Source organism: Scyliorhinus canicula, chromosome 4 (genome assembly GCF_902713615.1).
Source record: "Scyliorhinus canicula chromosome 4, sScyCan1.1, whole genome shotgun sequence".
Classification (NCBI taxonomy): Eukaryota; Metazoa; Chordata; class Chondrichthyes; order Carcharhiniformes; family Scyliorhinidae; genus Scyliorhinus; species Scyliorhinus canicula.
Genome location: NC_052149.1, coordinates 1,112,523 through 1,136,335, shown reverse-complemented (window position 1 = coordinate 1,136,335; position 23,813 = coordinate 1,112,523). Strand labels below are relative to the sequence as shown.

The 23,813-nt window shown below is 54.2% G+C and overlaps 1 protein-coding gene across 1 annotated transcript in view; it reads left to right on the top strand.

The window, feature by feature from the left end:
• The window catches only part of col11a1a (collagen, type XI, alpha 1a), a 493,146-nt gene that overhangs the window by 87,975 nt on the left and 381,358 nt on the right, over positions 1–23,813 (top strand). Inside the window, exons 11-12 of the mRNA XM_038793410.1 lie at positions 7,896–7,976; positions 22,160–22,254. Coding sequence (XP_038649338.1) covers positions 7,896–7,976; positions 22,160–22,254 — 176 coding nt within the window. The remainder of the gene's footprint in view (positions 1–7,895; positions 7,977–22,159; positions 22,255–23,813) is intronic.

The following is a 23,813-nucleotide window of genomic DNA, read 5'->3' as shown; positions in this document are numbered from 1 at the left end:
TATGGTGTGGGACAGGGATATGGTGTTGGACAGGGATATGGTGTGGGACAGGGATATGGTGTTGGACAGGGATATGGTGTGGGACAGGGATATGGTGTCGGGCAGGGATATGGTGTGGGACAGGGATATGGTGTGGGACAGGGATATGGTGTTGGACAGGGATATGGTGTGGGACAGGGATATGGTGTCTGGACTGTGAGCTGTGGGCAGGGATATGGTGTCTGGACTGTGAGCTGTGTTGGCCGTTTTCACTCAGTATGTGGAACAGCCCGAGCTGCCCCCGTTCTGTACACCAGGATCTGAAACTTTGTCTTAAATATGTTAATAATCCCGAGCGGGATTCTCCCATCCCGCGCCAAATCCCCGCGCCGTCATAAACGCTGTCGCTTTTTACGATGACGTCAGGGGCCCGATCCGACGGCTTATTCTGGTATCTGTAATCGGGGGCATCATGAAGCACGGGGGGGGCGTCATACCGGCATCAATCCCGCGAAGCCCCGATGACATGGAGATTAAAATGTGCCCGTGCACCGCAAACCCCCGACCCCGCAGAGATGGCGCCCCCCACCGTGCCACCCCGAGGTTCCGTGACCTTGACCTAGAGACGCTGCTGGACGCGGTCAAAGATAGGAGGGCGATCCTGTGCCATCGACGTGGCCACTGGCACCCTGCCAGCACAGTCCAGAGGAATTGGTGTGAGGTGGGCGTTGCGGTAAGCGCGGTGGGGCACACCCCACAGACGGCCGAGCAGTGCCGCAAGAAGATGCATTACCTGACGGGGGCAGACAGGGTGAGTACACCGAGACATGCCCCTGGAACCACCCAAACCCTACCACCCACACATGGGGGGGGGGTGCCAAATCCCCCACCTGACCCCTCCTGGGCTGCACACACCCCTGAGAGCTGCCATAGCCGGGTGCTCAGTGCTCCCATGTCGCCATCTAGGCGACATCTGTGCGGGGTGCTGTGTACCGACTAACTCTGCTGCCACCGCCCACAACCACAGGGAGCGTGCGAGAACTGGAGGGTGGTCACCTGTACTGCACCCCCTCATAGTCCTGGAGCAGAGGGCACTGGACCTCGTTGGCGGAGGTGGGGAAAGCGAGATTGCCCCTTGCCAGATCGGAGGCACACCAGCAAAGTGAGAGTCCCCTGCCTGCCAACACCCCCCTCCCCCCCGTACACCCCCTTCCCCACCATTCCCCCCCGTACACCCCCCTCCCCCCATTCCCCCCATACACCCCCCTCCCCCCATCCCCCCCTTCCACCCCCTTCCCCCCCATTCCCCCCGTCCCCCCCTTCCCCTCATACACCCCCTTCCCCCCATCCCCCCCTTCCCCCCCCATTCCCCCCCATACACCCCCCTTCTCCCCCATTCCACCCCGTACACCCCCTTCCCCCCATCCCCCCTTCCCCCCCCTTCCCCCCCTTCCCCCCCCATCCCCCCCTTCCACCCCCTTCCCCCCCCCATTCCCCCCATACACCCCCTTCCCCCCCATTCCCCCCGTACACCCCCTTCCCCCCCATTCCCCCCGTACACCCCTTCCCCCCATTCGCCCCATTCCCCCCCATACACCCCCCTCCCCCCCCATTCCCCCCCATACACCCCCACCATTCCCCCCCATACACCCCCCTCCCCCCATCCCCCACCATTCCCCCCGTACACCCCCCTCCCCCCATTCCCCACCATTCCCCCCGTACACCCCCCTCCCCCCCATACACCCCCTTCCCCCCATCCCCCCCTTCCCCCCCATTCCCCCCCATACACCCCCCTCCCCCCTTCCCCCCCATTCCACCCCGTACACCCCCTTCCCCCCTTCCACCCCCTTCCCCCCCCATTCCCCCCATACACCCCCTTCCCCCCCATTCCCCCCCGTACACCCCCTCCCCCCCATTCCCCCCGTACACCCCTTCCCCCCATCCCCCCATTCCCCCCCATACACCCCCCTCCCCCCACCATTCCCCCCCGTACACCCCAGTCCCCCCATTCCCCCCCTTACACCCCCATTCCCCCCCATACACCCCCCCTCCCCATCCCCCACCATTCCCCCCATACAACCCCCCTCCCCCCATCCCCCACCATTCCCCCCGTACACCCCCCTCCCCCATTCCCCACCATTCCCCCCCTCCCCCCATCCCCCACCATTCCCCCCCATACACCCCCACCCCCCCGTACACCCCCCTCCCCCCATTCCCCCCATACACCCCCCTCCCCACCATTCCCCCCTCCCCCCATCCCCCACCATTCCCCCCATACACCCCCCTCCCCCCACCCCCCCCGTACACCTCCCTCCCCCCCTTCCCCCATCCCCCACCATTCCCCCCATATACCCCATCCCCCCCATTCCCCCCCGTACACCCCCCTCCCCTCACCCCATTTATAATAATAATAGTCACTTATTGTCACAAATAGGCTTCAATGAAGTTACTGTGAAAAGCCCCTAGTCGCCACATTCCAGCACCTGTTTGGGGAGGCCGGTACGGGAATTGAACCCGTGCTGCTGGCATTGTTCTGCATTAAAAGCCAACTGTTTGGGCCATTGTGCAAAACCAGCCTTCCGCCCCCACCCCCCCCCTCCCTCCCTCCAGCACACCCCTTCACGCCATTTGGCCATCCCCCCACTACACGCCCTCACCCCAGTCTGCGTGTGTAACGATACTGCATGGGGGTGTGCTGCATGGGGGTGTGCTGCATGGGGGTGTGCTGCATGGGGGTGTGCTGCATGGGGGTGTGCTGCATGGGGGTGTGCTGCATGGGGGTGTTGCAGTATCTGCCGCAGATCGTCCCGGCCTGTCTGGCACTGCTCGCCCCCAACAAGTGCCAGGTCCAGATGCCCACAGGGACGGATGCCACCACGGGGAGGGCAGACGGCAAGGACGGCCTTCCTCCATCACTGGGACCCAGGAATTGGACGCACAGAAGACTGAGACCCAGGACAGTGATGAACATGGACGGACACAGCGGACAGCGCAGCCCCAAAGGGAGACAATGGACACTGACGTGAACGATAGTCAGGACAGTGAGACACAGAGGCCGTGAAGCTGGGACAGTGACACACAGAGGCCGTGAAACCAGTGATACACAGAGGCCGTGAAGCTGGGACAGTGACACACAGAGGCCGTGAAGCCAGTGATACACAGAGGCCGTGAAGCCAGGACAGTGATACACAGAGGCTGTGAAGCCGGGACAGTGATACACAGAGGCCGTGAAGCCAGGACAGTGATACACAGAGGCCGTGAAGCCAGGACAGTGACACACAGAGGCTGTGAAGCCAGGACAGTGACACACAGAGGCCGTGAAGCTGGGACAGTGACGCACAGAGGCCGTGAAGCCGGGACAGTGATACACAGAGGCCGTGAAGCTGGGACAGTGACGCACAGAGGCCGTGAAGCCAGGACAGTGATACACAGAGGCCGTGAAGCCAGGACAGTGACACACAGAGGCCGTGAAGCCGGGACAGTGATACACAGAGGCCGTGAAGCCGGGACAGTGATACACAGAGGCCGTGAAGCTGGGACAGTGACGCACAGAGGCCGTGAAGCCGGGACAGTGATACACAGAGGCCGTGAAGCTGGGACAGTGATACACAGAGGCCGTGAAGCCAGGACAGTGATACACAGAGGCCGTGATGCCAGGATAGTGACGCACAGAGGCCGTGAAGCCAGGATAGTGACGCACAGAGGCCGTGAAGCTGGGACAGTGATGCACAGAGGCCGTGAAGCTGGGACAGTGACGCACAGAGGCTGTGAAGCCAGGACAGTGACACACAGAGGCTGTGAAGCCGGGACAGTGATGCACAGAGGCCGTGAAGCTGGGACAGTGATGCGCAGAGGCCGTGAAGCCGGGACAGTGAAGCACAGAGGCCGTGATGCCAGGACAGTGATACACAGAGGCCAGACAGACCAAACAGTACCCCTCAGATGGGGGCGAAAGAAAGAACACCGGCCCAGGGCTCGACTCAGGAACCACCAGACTCTGTGACCAATGACGACCCAGACTTGGCGTCACTGCTGTCACCCCGCCCCCCCACCATCACAGAGACACTCCCCTCGGTTGGGCATTTTAGCGATGAGGCTCCTGGGACACTGACTGGTGCGCACCACACAGCCGTGTCCGTCCCAGCAAGGGGGGTCCCTGAACACTCGGACTCCACCCCCCCCCCCCGTTCCGTCCCTGGTGCATCTGGTGGGCAGCGGGCAGAACAGGGTGGCACCATGCCATCCAGCACGCCCGCTGAGCAGCCTGGCCCATCGAAGCCGGACCGCCCCAGGAAACGCACGCCGACAGGGAGCCACGTCGCAGGGCAGGAGTCTCAGCAGTCCGCCTCCATTCCTGCTGTACCGTCTGGGGAGGCACTGAGACGTAATGGTAGGGCCCGTCACCACAGGAAGTTTGACACCTAGTAAGTTGGCACGGGTGCAGGGCACAGTATAGTTATTGGGGCTAGGGCACTTATATGTCACCGTTACAATTAAACTCACTAAATGCAAGATGCCTCTGTTCTATGTCCAGTGGCCGCAGAGTGGTGTAGGGGACTGGGTGTCACTCTGGTCGAAGGCCGGTGGCCGCAGGGTGGTGTAGGGGACTGGGTGTCACTGTGGTCGAAGGCCGGTGGCCGCAGGGTGGTGTAGGGGACTGGGTGTCACTCTGGTCAAAGGCCGGTGGCCGCAGGGTGGTGTAGGGGACTGGGTGTCAGTCTGGTCGAAGGCCAGTGGCCGCAGGGTGGTGTAGGGGACTGGGTGTCACTCTGGTCAAAGGCCGGTGGCCGCAGGGTGGTGTAGGGGACTGGGTGTCAGTCTGGTCGAAGGCCAGTGGCCGCAGGGTGGTGTAGGGGACTGGGAGTCACTGTGGTCGAAGGCCGGTGGCCGCAGGGTGGTGTAGGGGACTGGGTGTCACTGTGGTCGAAGGCCGGTGGCCGCAGGGTGGTGTAGGGGACTGGGTGTCACTCTGGTCGAAGGCCGGTGGTCGCAGGGTGGTGTAGGGGACTGGGTGTCACTGTGGTCGAAGGCTGGTGGCCGCAGGGTGGTGTAGGGGACTGGGTGTCACTGTGGTCGAAGGCTGGTGGCCGCAGGGTGGTGTAGGGGACTGGGTGTCACTGTGGTCGAAGGCTGGTGGCCGCAGGGTGGTGTAGGGGACCGATTGGCACTGTGGTCGAAGGCCGGTGGAACGGTGAACCCGGGTGGGTGTAAATCTTCCCCCCGACGTACTCGGCACCCTGCCGTCAGCTGCCCAATATGTCCATGGGAGTGTCCGTGAAGCGTACAGGGACCACCCAGGTGGAGGGTGTAGCTGTGGCCATGAGTCAGACATTGGCTAACGATCCGGAGCTCACAGCTCATCGCAGAGCGGGTTGTCATCATTCACCATGGCACTGATCACACCCGCTTCCACAGGCAACTGTGTGAGCCCAGCCCGTTGTGCCGCAGTTGGAGGGTGCTGTGCATGTGGTGGTGTGGCAGGTAAGGTAGTCAGGTGGTGTGGGAGGTGGGGGTGCTGGGTGGTGAGGTTGGGTGGTACAGTGGTGCCAGTACCCCTGCTCAGAGAGTCCCTACCCCCCTAGTTGGTGAAACGTACGGTGATCAATGCCTTGCCTGCTCACTGGCCAAGTCGTTGGCACCATGCAGCCTCCGGTCCATATCCAGCCCTCAGGTCACATCTGTTGACCTCTTCGTCCCCATCCTCCTCATCTGGAGAGGTGTCCTTCCCGGGGGCTCCCCCTCTGCTCCCTCCTCCACCAGCACATCGCCCCTCTGCTGGGAAATATTATGGGGGCGCAGCAGACAAGGACAATGTGCCAGGGTAAATGCATCATATACCCTGCCCGGGTACCGGGCACAGACACGCAGGATCTTCATGCGGTGGTCACAGACCACCTGAATGTTCATGGAGTAGGTCCCCTTTCTGTTAATGAACACATCCCTGTTCTCCGCTGGTGGCCACATGGCGACCTGCACCCCATCCATCACCACCCCCCCCCTGTATCATAGGTATCCTTGCCATGGCAGCCTGGTATGGAGGGAAGATCTTACGAGGAAAGGCTGAAGGACTTGAGGCTGTTTTCGTTAGAGAGAAGAAGGTTAAGAGGTGACTTAATTGAGGCATACAAGATGATCAGAGGATTAGATAGGGTGGACATCGAGAGCCTTTTTCCTCGGATGGTGATGTCCAGCACGAGGGGACATAGCTTTAAATTGAGGTGAGATAGATATAGGACAGATGTCAGAGGTAGGTTCTTTACTCAGAGAGTAGTAAGGGTGTGGAATGCCCTGCCTACAACAGTAGTGGACTCGCCAACACTAAACACATTCAAATGGTCTTTGGATAGGCATATGGACGATAAGGGAATAGTGTAGATGGGCTTTAGAGGGGTTTCACAGGTCGGAGCAACATCAAAGGGCCTGTACTGCACTGTAATGTTCTATGTTCTAGAGGGAGGGGCTGGGGCAGAGGGAGGGGCTGGGGCAGAGGGAGGGGCTGGGGCAGAGGGAGGGGCTGGGGCAGAGGGAGGGGCTGGGGCAGAGGGAGGGGCTGGGGCAGAGGGAGGGGCTGGGGCAGAGGGAGGGGCTGCAGCAGAGGGACGGGCTGGGGCAGGGGGACGGGCTGCAGCAGAGGGACGGGCTGGGGTAGGGGGACGGGCTGCAGCAGAGGGAGGGGCTGCAGCAGAGGGAGGGGCTGCTGCAGAGTGACGGGCAGCAGAGGGCAGGTGGCACCCACTCAGGCTGCAGGACTGCCCGCCCAACGGGCACAGGAGGAGGCTGTGACGGACGGAGAAAACACAGAGTGTAGGGCAGAAGTAAACAAAAATGAAATGCTCTGCCGGGGGAACCCTGGTCCATTGTAATTGGGGTGGGGGTGGGGGGGGGGAGGGGGCGCGCAGCGAGGAATAGGGTAGGAATCGGAAGGATGCCTCTGATTCCAAAGCTTGTGGGGATGGTCTGTGCCTGTTGGGCTGGGAAGAGGCACCCTTTGCAGATGGCGGCCGATCTCTGTGGAGCCGGCCTTGCTGACTCTGTTAGGCCCCTGGCAGAGTGATGACAGAAACCACATCCCCAGACTCTGTGCAGCGAGAGCTGGGAAAGCTGGTCTGGAAACTGGCCTGTGATTGTGGAGAGATACACATCGGTTTTCACTCGGAGCCTCACATCCTGACAGAATTTGGGGAGATTCCACCATTGAGCCATTGGAGAAAAATCAAAAAAGGTTCACAAGATTAATACAATCAGGAAATGGGGGCGCTGGAGGCTGATCTGTTGGAAACCTTTAAAATTCTGAAATGTTTAGATACAGTCGATGTAAAGAAAATGTTTCCGCTTGGGCGGCAGGGTGGCACAGTGCTTAGCACTGCTGCCTCACGGCACAGAGGACCCGGGTTTGATCCCGGCTCTGGGTCACTGTCCCTATGGAGTTTGCACATTCTCCCCGTGTTTGCGTGGGTCTCACCCCCACCACTCATAAATTGCCCCTTAATTGGAATAAAAAGAATTGGGTACTCTAAATTTAGTTAAAAAAAGAAAATGTTTCCACTTGTGAGGGAGACAGAACAATGGTGGATTCAGGAGAAACTTACAGAATCAGAGAATGGTCGCAATGGAGGAGGCTATTCAGCCCAATGTGCCGATGTGAATGGTGTTGAGACATTGAAGCTGGATAAACACAGGAGGAATAGAAGGAGATGCTGATAGTGCGAGAGGAACAAGAGGTGGGAGGAGGCCCATGTGGGTAGAAAGAGCAGCAGGAAGTCGATGGTCTGAATGGTCTGTTCCTGTATTGTACATTATATGTTGGTTGTATTTTTGCCGAATGGCAGTATCGATTGCTGTACACATGACAGATAACTCTCTGAATGGATTTCACAGTCGTGCATTACATAAGGCTTTTCTTTGCCTTGCTTTAGGGTCTCCCAGGCTCCCCTGGTCTGACAGGCCCACCAGGTCCCCATGGCGATCCAGGTCAGAGGGTAAGTCACAACTCTCAAGTTAAAAATTGAAGATGTTGCCTTGGACGCCCTGGCGTTGATTTTATTTCTGCTCGTCTGAAGTTTGGATTTGAAATGTTGCTTTTCGTAAAAATAGAGATAAAGTTTGTTTCACCAGGATTTCTATTTCTTTCCAAAGTGTTGGTTGAATTTTTACATAATTTTGCTTTGGGTTTAAAAAGCTAAAGTTGGGAAACTATCTGATTTAGATAAAAAAAAATGCAGAATGTGCTTAACACCCTTGCGAAAACAAACATTTTTCAGAGCACACAGCTGAAGGATAATCAAAACCACCTTTATTTTTACGGCGGCAATGCAAAAGCTTGGCATTTTGTGAATTCTAACTGAGCTACCCCTTCACAGAGAGACTGAGAGGCTGCCACAGTTGAACGGTTTTGGTAGCTCATGTGGAGGCTGCACTGCTAAATACTCTCCGTGCTGTTCATACACCTGAAGTAAATTACTCCAGATTCCCGAGAGAAATAGCTCCGAGTTGATCGAAGGAGAGAGAAAAAGAAGGAATTCTTTAGCATGCATTACCATTCCAATTTCACAAAAACCAGATGTTTGAAGATTATTGTAATGCAGTCAGAAACGTTCCTCCCTGACAGAACGCTGCAGTTTTGCAGACAGCATTACCGTCAGAAATCCCCAGAATTTAATGTTTGTCTCCGATTATTTGCTTTCCTTTCACATTTAACCCAGAAAGTCAACATGACTCACGCATCACAGATTCCTTCTGCACAACACACAGTCTGTGTGCCCACTCTCAATAGAAGTTCCAGAGCTTTGTACCTTCCTCAATCCCAGAGACTCTCTCCTTCGCCCTCCCCCTAAAAAAATACATCTTTTCGCTTGGACAAACATTTGCCCACATGATTTCTTGGTTAATGAATGCTGCCACATATTACCAAACATCTATTCAGAGCACACTGTATCTCACTTCAAGAATCACAGTCCATTAAGAAAGAAAAAAAACGTACATTTCTGAAGCAAATTTCACCCCAGTGGGATATCCCAAAGTGCTTCACAGTTGATGAAAGTATAACTGCAATGTGGGCGCGATTGTAATATTACAACCACAGTGCCATGGAAGTGTGAGCACGATTGTAATATTACAACCACAGTGCCATGGAAGTGTGGGCACGATTGTAATATTACAGCCACACAATCTCGGCAGTGTGGGAATAATTGTAATATAACAGACACAGTATCAAGGTGATGCTCGATCAATGACTCCAGAAGCGAGATTGGATGACAATTGAAGGCTTTATTGGACTAGATGTTCCCCCAGCAGCTCAGGTACAGAATGCAGCAGCTGGGGAGACACAGGCTCTTATAGAACATAGAACATTACAGCGCAGTACGGGCCCTTCGGCCCTCGATGTTGCGCCGACCTGTGAAACCATCTGAAGCCTATCTGACCTACACTATTCCATTTTCATCCATATGTCTATCCAGTGACCACTTAAATAACCTTAAATTTGGCGAGTCTACTACTGTTGCAGGCAGGGCGTTCCACACCCCTACTACTCTCTGAGTAAAGAAACTGCCTCTGACATCTGTCCTATATCTACCTCCCCTCAATTTAAAGCTATGTCCCCTCGTGTTGGTCATCACGATCCGAGGAAAAAGACTCTCACTGTCCACCCTACCTAACCCTCTGACTATCTTATATGTCTCTATTAAGTCACCTCTCAGCCTTCTCCTCTCTAATGAAAACAACCTCAAGTCCCTGAGCCTTTCCTCGTAAGACCTTCCCTCCATACCAGGCAACATCCTAGTAAATCTCCTCTGAACCCTTTCCAAAGCTTCCACATCCTTCCTATAATGTGGTGACCAGAACTGCACGCAGTACTCCAGGAGCGGCCGCACCAGAGTTAATTACTCTGGTGCTCAAATCCTCCGAAACTCAATCCCCCTACTGATAAAGGATAGCACACCATATGCCTTCTTAACAGCCCTATTAACCTGGGTGGCAACTTTCAGGGATTTATGTACCTGGATGCCGAGATCTCTCTGTTCATCCACACTACCAAGAATCTTGCCATTAGCCCAGTACTCTGCATTCCTGTTACTCCTTCCAAAGTGAACCACCTCACACTTTTCCGCATTAAACTCCATCTGCCACCTCTCAGCCCAGCTCTGCAGCTTATCTATGTCCCTCTGTATCCTATAACATTCTTCAGCACTATCCACAACTCCACCGCTGCCTTACTGGGTGGAACCAGCAGGCAGGCTTCACCAATGATCTTGCTGTCTCAGGTACCTCCCACACCAATGGTCTTACAGCATCAACCTGGGTACCGTAATACCCCTAATACCAACTACCACATTCACCCCCGGTTAAAAAAAAACAGTCCGGCGGGGGTGGTGGTCTTGCGTTATACAGTGGTAGAGGTTGCGATTAAGGTGGTGCACGTCGGTGGTACAGTGTTTTGCCTTGTTACATGTCACAACTATTTACAGTATTTATTTACATGTACATATCAAAATGCAGCAATTAGTCGATCGGGGGCCCGGGTCGCCCTCTGTGATCGTCGCAGTTTCGGAGGTGATGCAGCCGCCGACTCGGGCATCCGACTCCGGGAGCGTGGCTTCGGCTTCTTCGGCAACTTCATCACCCCTGGGTGGGACCAGTGGGAGAACTGATCCACCTGGGAAGGGGGTGGCCGTGGGGTGCGCCGGTGGGAGGGAGGGTGGGGGGGGGGGTGCGCCGGTGGGAGGGAGGGTGGGGTAAGTGGTGGGGGGGGGGTTTGGGTGGGGGGGGGTGGATCCAGCGGGTGCCAGGTCCCATAGGGAGACCCTATCCTGTTGGCCGTCGGGGTACGCCACGTAGGCGTACTGAGGGTTAGCGTGAAGGAGGTGGACCCTCTCGACCAATGGGTCCGATTTGTGCGCCCGCACGTGTTTGCGGAGCAGGATGGGTCCAGGAGCTGCCAGCCAGGTTGGGAGCGAGGTCCCGGAGGAGGACTTCCTAGGGAAGACAAGGAGATGTTCATGAGGTGTTTTGTTTGTCGTAGTACACAGTAGTGATCGGATGGAGTGGAGAGCATCGGGGAGGACCTCCTGCCAGCGGGAGACTGGGAGATTCCTGGCCAGTAGGGCCAGTAGGATGGTCTTCCAGACCGTCCCGTTCTCCCTCTCTACCTGCCCGTTTCCCAGGGGGTTGTAACCGGTCGTCCTGCTGGAGGCAATGCCCTTGCTGAGCAAGAATTGACGCAGTTCGTCGCTCATGAAGGAGGACCCCCCATCGCTGTGAATGTAGGCGGGGAATCCGAACAGGGTAACGATGGAGGGCTTTAATGACGGTGGCTGCGGTCATATCGGGGCAGGGGATGGCGAATGGGAACAGGGAGTACTCGTCAATCACGTTCAGGGAATACGTGTTGCGGTCGGTGGATGGGAGGGGCCCTTTGAAGCCCATACTGAGGCGTTCAAAGGGAGGGGAAGCCTTTACCAGGTGCGCTTTCTCTGGCCTGTAGAAGTGCGGCTTGCACTCCGCGCAGATTTGGCAGATCCTGGTGGCGGTCCTGACCTCCTCGATGGAGTCGGGCAGGTTGCGGGTCTTGATAAAATGGAAGAATTGAGTGACCCCCGGTGGCAGAGGTCCTCGTGGAGGGCCCAGAGTCGGTCCATTTGTGCGTTGACACATGTGCCGCGGGATAGGGCATCAGGGGCTCGTTCACCTTCCCGGGACGATACAAGATCTCATAGTTGTAGGTGGAGAGTTCGATCCTCCACCGTAAGATCTTATCGTTCTTTATCTTGCCCCGCTGTGCATTATCGAACATGAAGGCTACCGACCGTTGGTCAGTGAGGAGAGTGAATCTCCTGCCGGCCAGGTAATGCCTCCAGTGCCGCACAGCTTCTACTACGGCCTGGGCCTCCTTTTCAACTGAGCAATGGTGGATTTCTGAAGCATGGAGGGTGCGTGAGAAGAAGGCCACGGGCCTGCCCACTTGGTTGAGGGTGGCCGCCAGAGCTACATCGGACGCGTCGCTCTCGATTTGGAAGGGAAGGGATTCATTGATGGCGCGCATCGTGGCCTTTGCAATGTCCACTTTGGTGCGGCTGAAGGCCTGGCGGGCCTCTGCCAACAGGGGAAAAACCGTGGATTGGATCAGTGGGGGGGCCTTGTCCGCATAATTGGGGACCCACTGGGCATAATATGAAAAAGATCCCAGGCAGCGTTCCAGGGCCTTGGAGCAGTTGGGGAAGGGAAACCCCATGAGGGGGTGCATGCGTTTGGGATCTGGGCCTACAACTCCATCATGCACTACGTAGCCGTGGATGGCTAGACGGTCGGTGCTGAACACACATTTGTCCTTGTTGTAGGTTAGATTAAGGATTTTTGCGGCATGGAGGAATTTTCGGAGGTTGGTGTCGTGGTCCTGCTGGTCGTTGCCGCAGATGGTGACGTTATCGAGGTACAGAAACGTGGCCCGCAAACTGTACCGGTCAACCATTCGGTCCATCTCCCGTTTGAAGACCGAGACTCCATTTGTGACACCGAAGGGAACCCTTAGAAAGTGGTAGAGCCGCCCATCTGCTTCGAATGCAGTGTGTTTGCGGTCACTAGAGCGGATGGGGAGCTGGTGGTAGGCGGACATGGAAAAGACCTTGTATTGTGTAATCTGATTGACCAAATCAGATATGCGGGGGAGAGGGTACGTGCGAGCTGCGTATACCTGTTGATGGTCTGACTATAATCGATGACCATCCTATGCTTCTCCCCGGTCTTTACAGCCACTACCTGAGCTCTCCAGGGGCTGTTGCTGCCCTCGATAATACCTTCCCTCAGTAACCGCTGGACCTCCAACCTAATGAAGGTCCGGTCCTGGGCACTGTACCGTCTGCTTCTGGTGGCGATGGGTTTGCAATCCGGGGTGAGGTTCACAAAAAGGGAAGGCGGGTCAACCTTGAGGGTCGCGAGGTTGCAGACAGTGGGGGGTGGGGGGGGGGGGGGGGGGGGGGGCGGTATAAGGCCACCGAACTTAAAGGTTAATAAGGTACTTAGGACTACGATGTGGTGGCCATCACGGAAACTTGGATAGAAGAGGGGCAGAAATGGTTGTTGGAGGTTCCTGGTTATAGATGTTTCAACAAGATTAGGGAGGATGGTAAAAGAGGTGGGGGGGGGGGGCATTGTTAATTAGAGATAGTATAACAGCTGCAGAAAGGCAGTTCGAGGGGGATCTGCCTACTGAGGTAATATGGGTTGAAGTCAGAAATAGGAAAGGAGCAGTCACCTTGTTGGGAGTTTTCTATAGGCCCCCCAATAGCAGCAGAGATGTGGAGGAACAGATTGGGAAACAGGTTTTGGAAAGGTGCAGAAGTCACAGGGTAGTAGTCATGGGTGACTTCAACTTCCCAAACATTGAGTGGAAACTCTTTAGATCAAATAGTTTGGATGGGGTGGTGTTTGTGCAGTGTGTCCAGGAAGCTTTTCTAAACGCATTCAAATGGTCATTGGATAGACATATGGACGATAAGGGAATAGTGTAGATGGGCTTTAGAGGGGTTTCACAGGTCGGCGCAACATCGAGGGCTGAAGGGCCCGTACTGCGCTGTAATGTTCTATGTTCTATGTTCTAACACAGTATGTAGATTGTCCGACCAGAGGGGAGGCCATATTGGATTTGGTACTTGGTAATGAACCAGGGCAAGTGATAGATTTGTTAGTGGGGGAGCATTTTGGAGATAGTGACCACAATTCTGTGACTTTCACTTTAGTAATGGAGAGGGATAGGTGCGTGCAACAGGGCAAGGTTTACAATTGGGGGAAGGGTAAATACGATGTTGTCAGACAAGAACTGAAGTGCATAAGTTGGGAACATCGGCTGTCAGGGAAGGACACAAGTGAAATGTGGGACTTGTTCAAGGAACAGATACTACGTGTCCTTGATATGTATGTCCCTGTCAGGCAGGGAAGAGATGGCCGAGTGAGGGAACCATGGTTGACAAGAGAGGTTGAATGTCTTGTTAAGAGGAAGAAGGAGACTTATGTAAGGCTGAGGAAACAAGGTTCAGACAGGGCTCTGGAGGGATACAAGATAGCCAGGAGGGAACTGAAGAAAGGGATTAGGAGAGCTAAGAGAGGGCATGAAAAATCTTTGGCGGGTAGGATCAAGGAAAACCCCATGGCCTTTTACACATATGTGAGAAATATGAGAATGGCTAGGGCGAGGGTAGGTCCGATCAAGGACAGTAGCGGGAGATTGTGTATTGAGTCTGAAGAGATAGGAGAGGTCTTGAACGAATACTTTTCTTCAGTATTTACGAACGAGAGGGGCCATATTGTTGGAGAGGACAGTGTGAAACAGACTGGTAAGCTGGAGGAGATACTTGTTAGGAAGGAAGATGTGTTGGGCATTTTGAAAAACTTGAGGATAGACAAGTCCCCGGGCCTGATGGGATATATATCCAAGGATTCTATGGGAAGCAAGAGATGAAATTGCAGAGCCGTTGGCAATTATCTTTTCGTCCTCACTGTCAACAGGGGTGGTACCAGGGGATTGGAGAGAGGCAAATGTCGTGCCCCTGGTCAAAAAAGGGAATAGGGATAACCCTGGGAATTACAGGCCAGTTAGTCTTACTTTGGTGGTAGGCAAAGTAATGGAAAGGGTACTGAGGGATAGGATTTCTGAGCATCTGGAAAGACACTGCTTGATTAGGGATAGTCAGCACAGATTTGTGAGGGGTAGGCCTTGCCTTACAAGTCTTATTGAATTCTTTGAGGAGGTGACCAAGCATGTGGATGAAGGTAAAGCAGTGGATGTTGTGTACATGGATTTTAGTAAGGCATTTGATAAGGTTCCCCATGGTAGGCTTATGCAGAAAGTAAGGAGGCATGGGATAGTGGGAAATTTGGCCAGTTGGATAACAAACTGGCTAACCGATAGAAGACAGAGAGTGGTGGTGGATGGCAAATATTCAGCCTGGAGCCCAGTTATCAGTGGTGTACCGCAGGGATCAGTTCTGGGTCCTCTGCTGTTTGTAATTTTTATTAATGACTTGGATGAGGGAGTTGAAGGGTGGGTCAGTAAATTTGCAGACGATACGAAGATTGGTGGAGTTGTGGATAGTGAGGAGGGCTGTTGTCGGCTGCAAAGAGACATAGATAGGATGCAGAGCTGGGCTGAGAAGTGGCAGATGGAGTTTAACCCTGAAAAGTGAGGTTATCCATTTTGGAAGGACAAATATGAATGCAGTACACAGGGTTAACGGTAGGGTTCTTGGCAATGTGGAGGAGCAGAGAGATCTTGGGGTCTATGTTCATAGATCTTTGAAAGTTGCCACTCAAGTGGATAGAGCTGTGAAGAAGGCCTATGGTGTTCTAGCGTTCATTAGCAGAGGGATTGAATTTAAGAGCCGTGAGGTGATGATGCAGCTGTACAAAACCTTGGTCAGGCCACATTTGGAGAACTGTGTGCAGTTCTGGTCACCTCATTTTAGGAAAGATGTGGAAGCTTTGGAAAAGGTGCAAAGGCGATTTACCAGGAAGTTGCCTGGAATGGAGAGTAGGTCATACGAGGAAAGGTTGAGGGTGCTAGGCCTTTTCTCATTAGAACGGAGAAGGATGAGGGGCGACTTGATAGAGGTTTATAAGATGATCAGGGGAATAGATAGAGTAGACAGTCAGTGACTTTTTCCCCGGGTGGAACAAACCATTACATGGGGACATAAATTTAAGATAAATGGTGGAAGATATAGAGGGGATGTCAGAGGTAGGTTCTTTACCCAGAGAGTAGTGGGGGCATGGAATGCACTGCCTGTGGAAGTAGTTGAGTCAGAAACATTAGGGACCTTCAAGCGGCTATTGGATAGGTACATGGATTAGGGTAGAATAATGGAGTGTCGATTAATTTGTTCTTAAGGGCAGCACCGTAGCACAATTGCTTCACAACTCCAGGGTCCCAGGTTCGATTCCAGATGGGTCCCTGTCTGTGCGGAGTCTGCACATCCTCCCCGTGCGTGCGTGGGTTTCCTCCGGGTACTCCGGTTTCCTCCCACAGTCCAAAGATGTGCAGGTTAGGTGGATTGGACATGATAAATTATCCTTAGTGTCCAAAATTGCCCTTAGTGTTGGGTGGGGTTACTGGGTTATGGGGATAGGGTGGAGGTGTTGACCTTGGCTAGGGTGCTCTTTTTAAGAGCCGGTGCAGACTCGATGGGCCTTATGGCCTCCTTCTGCACTTTAAATTCTATCATAATCTATGATTAATCTAGAACAAACGTTCAGCACAACATCGTTGGCCGAAGGGCCTGTTCTCCGCTGTATTTTTCTCTGTTCTATGTTCAGCTCTGGAGATTGCTTAGGAAGTCCAATACCTGGAACGTGGCAGGGTAGAGGTGAGGGAGGACATAGAGTCGGAAATGTTTTAATTCCCTTTCCTGGACCGTGAGGTTCGCTACGCAGAGCCGCTTGATCTCGACAGAGTGAGACCCGGAGGCTAGGGAGATTCTTTGGTTAACTGGGTGTATAGGGAGGGAGCAGCGCCTTACCGTGTTGGGGTGTATGAAGCTCTCTGTGCTCCCGGAGTCGATCAGGCAGGATGATTAATGCCCGTTGATGAGCACGGTCGTCGTCGCGGTCGTGAGCGTTCGGGGCCGAGACTGGTCCAGGGTCACAACAGGCGAGTCGTTGTAGAAGCTGAAGATTTTCCTCGGGCGGTGTGCGGTCATCCGTATCGGGGTCCTGAGACTCCAGCCAAGATGACGGCGCCAGGGGTCGCACATGGCTGGGGGTGGGCAAGATGGCGGCGCCAGGGGTCGCACATGGCTGGGGGTGGGCAAGATGGCGGCGCCCAAGCATCACACGTGGTCCCTGGGGAACAAGATGGCGACGCCCGCTGCCCGCATGTGGCTCAGGAAATTGAAGATGGCGGCGCCCACGGGCCGCACGTGGTCTGTGGAGTTGTTGGGACGGCCCCAGTTTTCCCTCCGGAGACAGCGGCGACCGCCCGAGCCTGGCATACTGCCACAAAATGCCCCTTTTTGGCACAGCCTTTGCAGGTGGAGGAGCGGGCTGGGCAGCGCTGCCGGGGGTGATTGGCTTGCCCGCAAAAATAGCAGCGGGGCCCCCCGGGGTTGCCTGGTAGCCGTGAGGCACAAGCTTGTGGGGGGATGGGGGATGCATCGGAGTCGGCCGCGGGGGGGGGGGGGGGGGGGGGGGGGTCCACGCTGCCCAAGGGGCTGCCGCGCGGTCGGGGACGTACGCACGGGCGTTTTGGGAATCTACATCCAGGGAGCTAGCGAGGGCCCGTACCTCCTGTAGGCCTAGCGTCTCTTTCTCCAGCAGCCGCTGGCGGATTTGGGAGGACAGCATACCTGCAAACAATTAAAAGTTCTGTGTGGTCGCTGGCTGAAACTTGCGGACAGCCACAGTTCCTACCTAGTACCAGGATAGCACGGTAGAATTCGTCTGGCGATTACCCCTGGGGATTTGTCGGCTCGTCGCCAGCAGATGTCGGACGTAGACCTGGTTCACTGGGCGAATATTGTGTCCTTTCAACAGGGACCTCGCAGCCTCGACATCGTCCACATCCTCGATGAGGGTGTAGATCTCTGGGCTCACCCTCGAGTGGAGAACTTGCATCTTCTGGTCCTCCGTGGGTGTAGTTGTCGCCGTCCTGAGGTACCCGTTGAAACACGCCAGCCAGTGTTTGAAAGTTGCCGCTGACTTTGCCGCTTGGGGCTGCGTTGCAGACACTCCGGCTGGATTCAGAGCTCCATTCTTCAAAATCTAGTCCAATAAATTATTGCACGATCAATAACTCCAGAAGTGAGGTTGGATGACAATTGAAGGCTTGATTGGATTAGATGTTTCCCCCAGCAGCGCAGGTACAGAATGTAGCAGCTAGGGAAACACAGACTCTTATACTCCGCCTTACTGGGTGGAACCAGCAGGTCGGCTTCACCAATGATCTTGCTGTCTCAGGTACCTCCCACACCAATGGTCTTGCAGCATCAACCTCGGAACCATGATGTGGAGATGCCGGCGTTGGACTGGGGTGAGCACAGTAAGAAGTCTTACAACACCGGGTTAAAGTCCAATAGGTTTGTTTCAAACACGAGCTTTCAGAGCACTGCTGCATTCACCTGAGGAACACCCGGGTCCCTGGCACTGTGAGGCAGCAGTGTTAACCCGGGTCCCTGGCACTGAGACAGCAGTGTTAACCCGGGTCCCTGGCACTGTGAGACAGCAGTGTTAACCCGGGTCCCTGGCACTGTGAGACAGCAGTGTTAACCCAGGTCCCTGGCACTGTGAGACAGCAGTGTTAACCTGGGTCCCTGGCACTGTGAGGCAGCAGTGTTAACCCGGGTCCCTGGCACTGTGAGGCAGCAGTGTTAACCCGGGTCCCTGGCACTGTGAGGCAGCAGTGTTAACCCGGGTCCCTGGCACTGTGAGGCAGCAGTGTTAACCCGGGTCCCTGGCACTGTGAGACAGCAGTGTTAACCCGGGTCCCTGGCACTGTGAGACAGCAGTGTTAACCCGGGTCCCTGGCACTGTGAGGGAGCAGTGCTAACCCGGGTCCCTGGCACTGTGAGACAGCAGTGTTAACCCGGGTCCCTGGCACTGTGAGGCAGCAGTGTTAACCCGGGTCCCTGGCACTGTGAGGCAGCAGTGTTAACCCGGGTCCCTGGCACTGTGAGGCAGCAGTGTTAACCCAGGTCCCTGGCACTGTGAGACAGCAGTGTTAACCCGGGACCCTGGCACTGTGAGGCAGCAGTGTTAACCCGGGTCCCTGGCGCTGTGAGGCAGCAGTGCTAACCCGGGTCCCTGGCACTGTGAGGCAGCAGTGTTAACCCGGGTCCCTGGCAATGTGAGACAGCAGTGTTAACCCGGGTCCCTGGCACTGTGAGGCAGCAGTGTTAACCCGGGTCCCTGGCACTGTGAGACAGCAGTGTTAACCCGGGTCCCTGGCACTGAGACAGCAGTGTTAACCCGGGTCCCTGGCACTGTGAGGCAGCAGTGCTAACCCGGGTCCCTGGCGCTGTGAGGCAGCAGTGCTAACCCGGATTTCGGAGCCATGAGGTCATGTTGCAGCTGTACAAAACTCTGGTGCGGCCGCATTTGGAGCATTGCGTGCAATTCTGGTCGCCACATTATAGGAAGGATGTGGAAGCATTGGAAAGGGTACAGAGGAGGTTTATAAGGATGTTGCCTGGTATGGAGGGAAGATCATATGAGGAAAGGCTGAAGGACTTGAGGCTGTTTTCGTTAGAGAGAAGAAGGTTAAGAGGTGACTTAATTGAGGCATACAAGATGATCAGAGGATTAGATAGGGTGGACAGCGAGAGCCTTTTTCCTCGGATGGTGATGTCCAGCATGAGGGGACATAGCTTTAAATTGAGGGGAGATAGATATAGGACAGATGTCAGAGGTAGGTTCTTTACTCAGAGAGTACTAAGGGCGTGGAATGCCCTGCCTGCAACAGTAGTGGACTCGCCAACACTAAACACATTCAAATGGTCATTGGATAGGCATATGGACGATAAGGGAATAGTGTAGATGGGCTTTGGGGTGGTTTTACAGGTCGGCGCAACATCGAGGGCCGAAGGGCCTGTACTGCGCTGTAATGTTCTATGTTCTAAGATGTACTTCGTCCGGGGACAGTGAATGAATCACTCACATTGCCTGCCATCACTGAGCAGGTACTCGTGCTTCCACAGACCTTCCAACGAATCGAGGAACCGCACAGTGATGGGAACTCTGGAGACACCTGCCCATTTGAAGTGTATGAACAGAAGTGCCGAGTGGATGATCCATCTCGGTCTCCTCTGGAGGTCCCCAGAATCACAGGCGCCAGTTTTCAGCCAATTCAATTCACTCTACATGATATGAAACAGCTGTCGGCACTGGATACTGCAAAAGGCTCTGGGCCCTGATAATATCCCAGCAATAGTACTGAAGACTTGTGCTCCAGAACTTGCCGCACCCCTAGCCAAGCTGTTCCAGTACAGCTACAACACTGGCATCTACCCAGCAATGTGGAATTACCCAGGTATGTCCTGTACACAAGAGAACAGGACAAATCCAACCCAGCCAATTACCACCCTATCAGTCTACTCTCCATTATCAGCAAAGTGATGGTAGGAGTCATCAGCAGTGTTATCAAGCGGCACTTACTCAGCAATAACCAGCTCATGGACACTCAGTTTGGGCTCTGCCAGGGTCACTCAGCTCCTGACCTCATTACAGCCTTGGTTCAAACATGGACAATAGAGCTGAATGCCAGGGGTGAGGTGAGAGTGACTGCCCTTTGACATCAAGGCAGCATTTGACCGAATATGGCATCAAGGAGCCCGAGCTAAACTGGAGTCAATGGAAATCAGGGGGGGAAACTCTCCGCTGGTTGGAGTCATACCCGGCACAAAGGAAGATGATTGTGGTGGTTGGAGGTCAATCATCTCAGCTCCAGAATATCACTGCAGGGGTTCCTCAGGGTCGTGTCCTCAGCCCCAGCCATCTTCAGCTGCTTCATCAATGGCCTCCCTTCCATTATAAGGTCAGAAGTGGGGATGTTTGCGGATGACTGCACAATGTTCAGCACCATTCACATCTCCTCAGATAATGAAGCAGTCCCTGTCCAAATGCAGCAAGACCTGGACAATATCCAGGCTTGAGGCTGACAGGGGGCAAGTTACATTCACACCACACAAGCCCCAGGCAATGGCCATCTCCTACAAGAGAGGATCTAACCATCGCCCCTTGACATTCAATAGCATTACCATCGCTGAATCCCCCCCACTCAACATCGTGGGGGTTACCATTAATCAGAATCTGATCCGGACTAACCACATTAATACTGTGGCTACCAGGATAGGTCAAAGTTTAGGAATCCCACGGTGAGCAACTCCCCTCCTGATTCTCGAAAGCCTGTCCACCATCTACAAGGCCCAAGTCAGGAGTGTGATGGAATACTCCCCACTTGCCTGGATGAGTGCAGCTCCAACAACACTCCAGAAGCTCAACACCATCCAGGACAAAGCAGCCCCGCTCGATTGCTCCCCTTCCACAAACATTCAAACCCTCCACCACTGACACACAATAGCAGCTGTGCGTACCATCGACAAGATGCTACAAGTCGTGAGGGCAACATCCTGGTACTCCTTCCCTAACAGCATAGTAGGTGTACCTACACCTCAGAGACTGCACTGGGTCCAGAAGGCAGTTCACAGCCACCCTCTGATGGGCAATAAACATTGGCCAAACCAGAGACACCCACATCCTGTCAGTTAATTTTTAACAAAGCTTTGGGAGTACAAGAGAGCGAACAAACACACCAGGTTAGTACACTTCTATGTGCAATTGGGGACATAGCTGATGATGTTCTCATGAGCCAAGGAGACCTCTGCATCGTTAGAGGAAGATTTGAGGACCTTAAATAATTACTTTCGCTGGAAGAAGAATGCAGTCAGTAAAGGGGACGAGATTGAAAGTAGAGGAGCCAGAGACTGGGTGAATCCATCAATTTGTTTTTAAATTATTTTATAGACTGGCCAACAGTTGTTGCTATGGAAATTTTAACTTCAAGTTAATTCATAACCACAGTGTAGACAGCATGCTTGCGAGGTACAAACCCAGGAGAATTCAACATTGGAGACAGTTTGTAAGCAGAATGAGGGTGTTCTCTGGGTAGACTGTTGAGGTTTCAAAATAGGTCGGCTGAAAGGTCCTCCAGCTCGAAGCCCCCAAAACGCTTGGCTAAACAGCTGAATGGCGTGAAGACCCCTTCTGCCTAATTGATCATGTTCCAGATCAGTGCCAAACTGTCCAGCAGGGGGCAGCCATTTTATACAATTCTGCAGATCCAGAGAACAGTTTCAGGAAGAAAGTTGCAATGAGCTTCCAACTATTCCAATGCACAGGAAAATGGATGTAAAGATAGTGAGGCTAAGGATTTCCTGGGATTAATAAAAGATCCCAACAAGCAGGTCCAGTCTGGAGGGCTGGAAATCGATGGATGCAAACTGGACACTGGGACAGGGGTCACAATTTATCAATAAATTGGACTGGCTCAATGATGTCTGAGATCCAGCATTGGAATATGAAGGCTGGGAGGCAGAGACCTGAAAGTGAAGGGCCACGTCACAACAACCCTTAAACAGAAAGATAAAGAAATTATTGAAATTCTTTATATCTGACACAATCAGCAACTTTTCCAACTCTGCAGGGCCAGGTGTCAGCAATTCGAACACAAGCTCACACCAAACCTGTGTTTAGGATTGAAATTTCCTCCGTCATTCAGAGAACTGGGAAAGCTCAAAAGTGAGAATTACGTCCCTTTACTCTCAGATAGCAAACCTATCAGCTTGTTTACCCTTAGGAGGGGGCAACCCCCTGAGCGATAGGATGCTGCCTTAGGGACTGATCGCCCTTGTTTCAGTGCCGGGATAGAGATGGTTCAGTGACAATCCCTGAATTAAATGGTAAATTCAGGCTGTATGTTGACCTGACACCATTAAATAAAACTGGACAGAGCTCCACACGATGCCTCTGGTGGATGTGAGTGAAGTGGTCCAAAGTGTTTCTTTTGCAAAGCTAGATGCCAACAGTGGGTTTTGGCAGATTCTCCTTGACCAAGAATCAAGGTTGGTGACCATGTTTATCACTGTCTTTGGTCGCTCCTGCTTCAGTTGGCTTCCCTGTGACTAATCACCTCACATCTACGTCCCAACTTCCCACAGAAGGAATTATTTGTCCCATGGACAAACTGCTCTATCATGTGGCTGCCAAGGAAAAACATGAACAACAGTTCCAGGTGAATTTTACGGTGACAAATACTCCTCTGAATGAAATGTGTGAATTTGGGACAGCCATCATCAATTCTTTAGACCACATTATACACCAAAAAGGTACAGCAGGAGACCCCCAAATTGCTGGGCGTTAAATACTTTCCACAGCCCTAGAGCATTGCTCACAAAGATTCTTTTCAGAAAATTCAATCAGGGGAAGAAATTCATCCCAAACTGCCATCAATAAAACTTTACTGAGACTGCTGGGAAAAGATCACCCCTCAGTACTGAGGGAGTGCCGCACTGTCAGAGGGTCAGTACTGAGGGAGTGCTGCACTGTCAGAGGGTCAGTACTGAGGGAGTGCGCACTGTCAGAGGGTCAGTACTGAGGGAGTGCCGCACTGTCAGAGGGTCAGTACTGAGGGAGCCGCACTGTCAGAGGGTCAGTACTGAGGGAGGCCGCACTGTCAGAGGGTCAGTACTGAGGGAGTGCGCACTGTCAGAGGGTCAGTACTGAGGGAGTGCGCACTGTCAGAGGGTCAGTACTGAGGGAGTGCTGCACTGTCAGGGTCAGTACTGAGGGAGTGCTGCACTGTCAGGGTCAGTACTGAGGGAGTGCTGCGCTGTCAGAGGGTCAGTACTGAGGAGTGCTGCGCACTGTCAGAGGGTCAGTACTGAGGAGTGCGGCACTGTCAGAGGGTCAGTACTGAGGGAGTGCGCACTGTCAGAGGGTCAGTACTGAGGGAGTGCTGCACATGTCAGGGGTCAGTACTGAGGGAGTGCTGCACTGTCAGAGGGTCAGTACTGAGGGAGTGCCGCACTGTCAGAGGGTCAGCTGAGGGAGTGCCGCACTGTCAGAGGGTCAGTACTGAGGGAGTGCCGCACTGTCAGAGGGTCAGTACTGAGGGAGTGCCGCACTGTCAGAGGGTCAGTACTGAGGGAGTGCCGCACTGTCAGAGGGTCAGTACGAGGGAGTGCTGCACTGTCAGAGGGTCAGTACTGAGGGAGTGCCGCACTGTCAGAGGGTCAGTACTGAGGGAGTGCCGCACTGTCAGAGGGTCAGTACTGAGGGAGTGCCGCACTGTCAGAGGT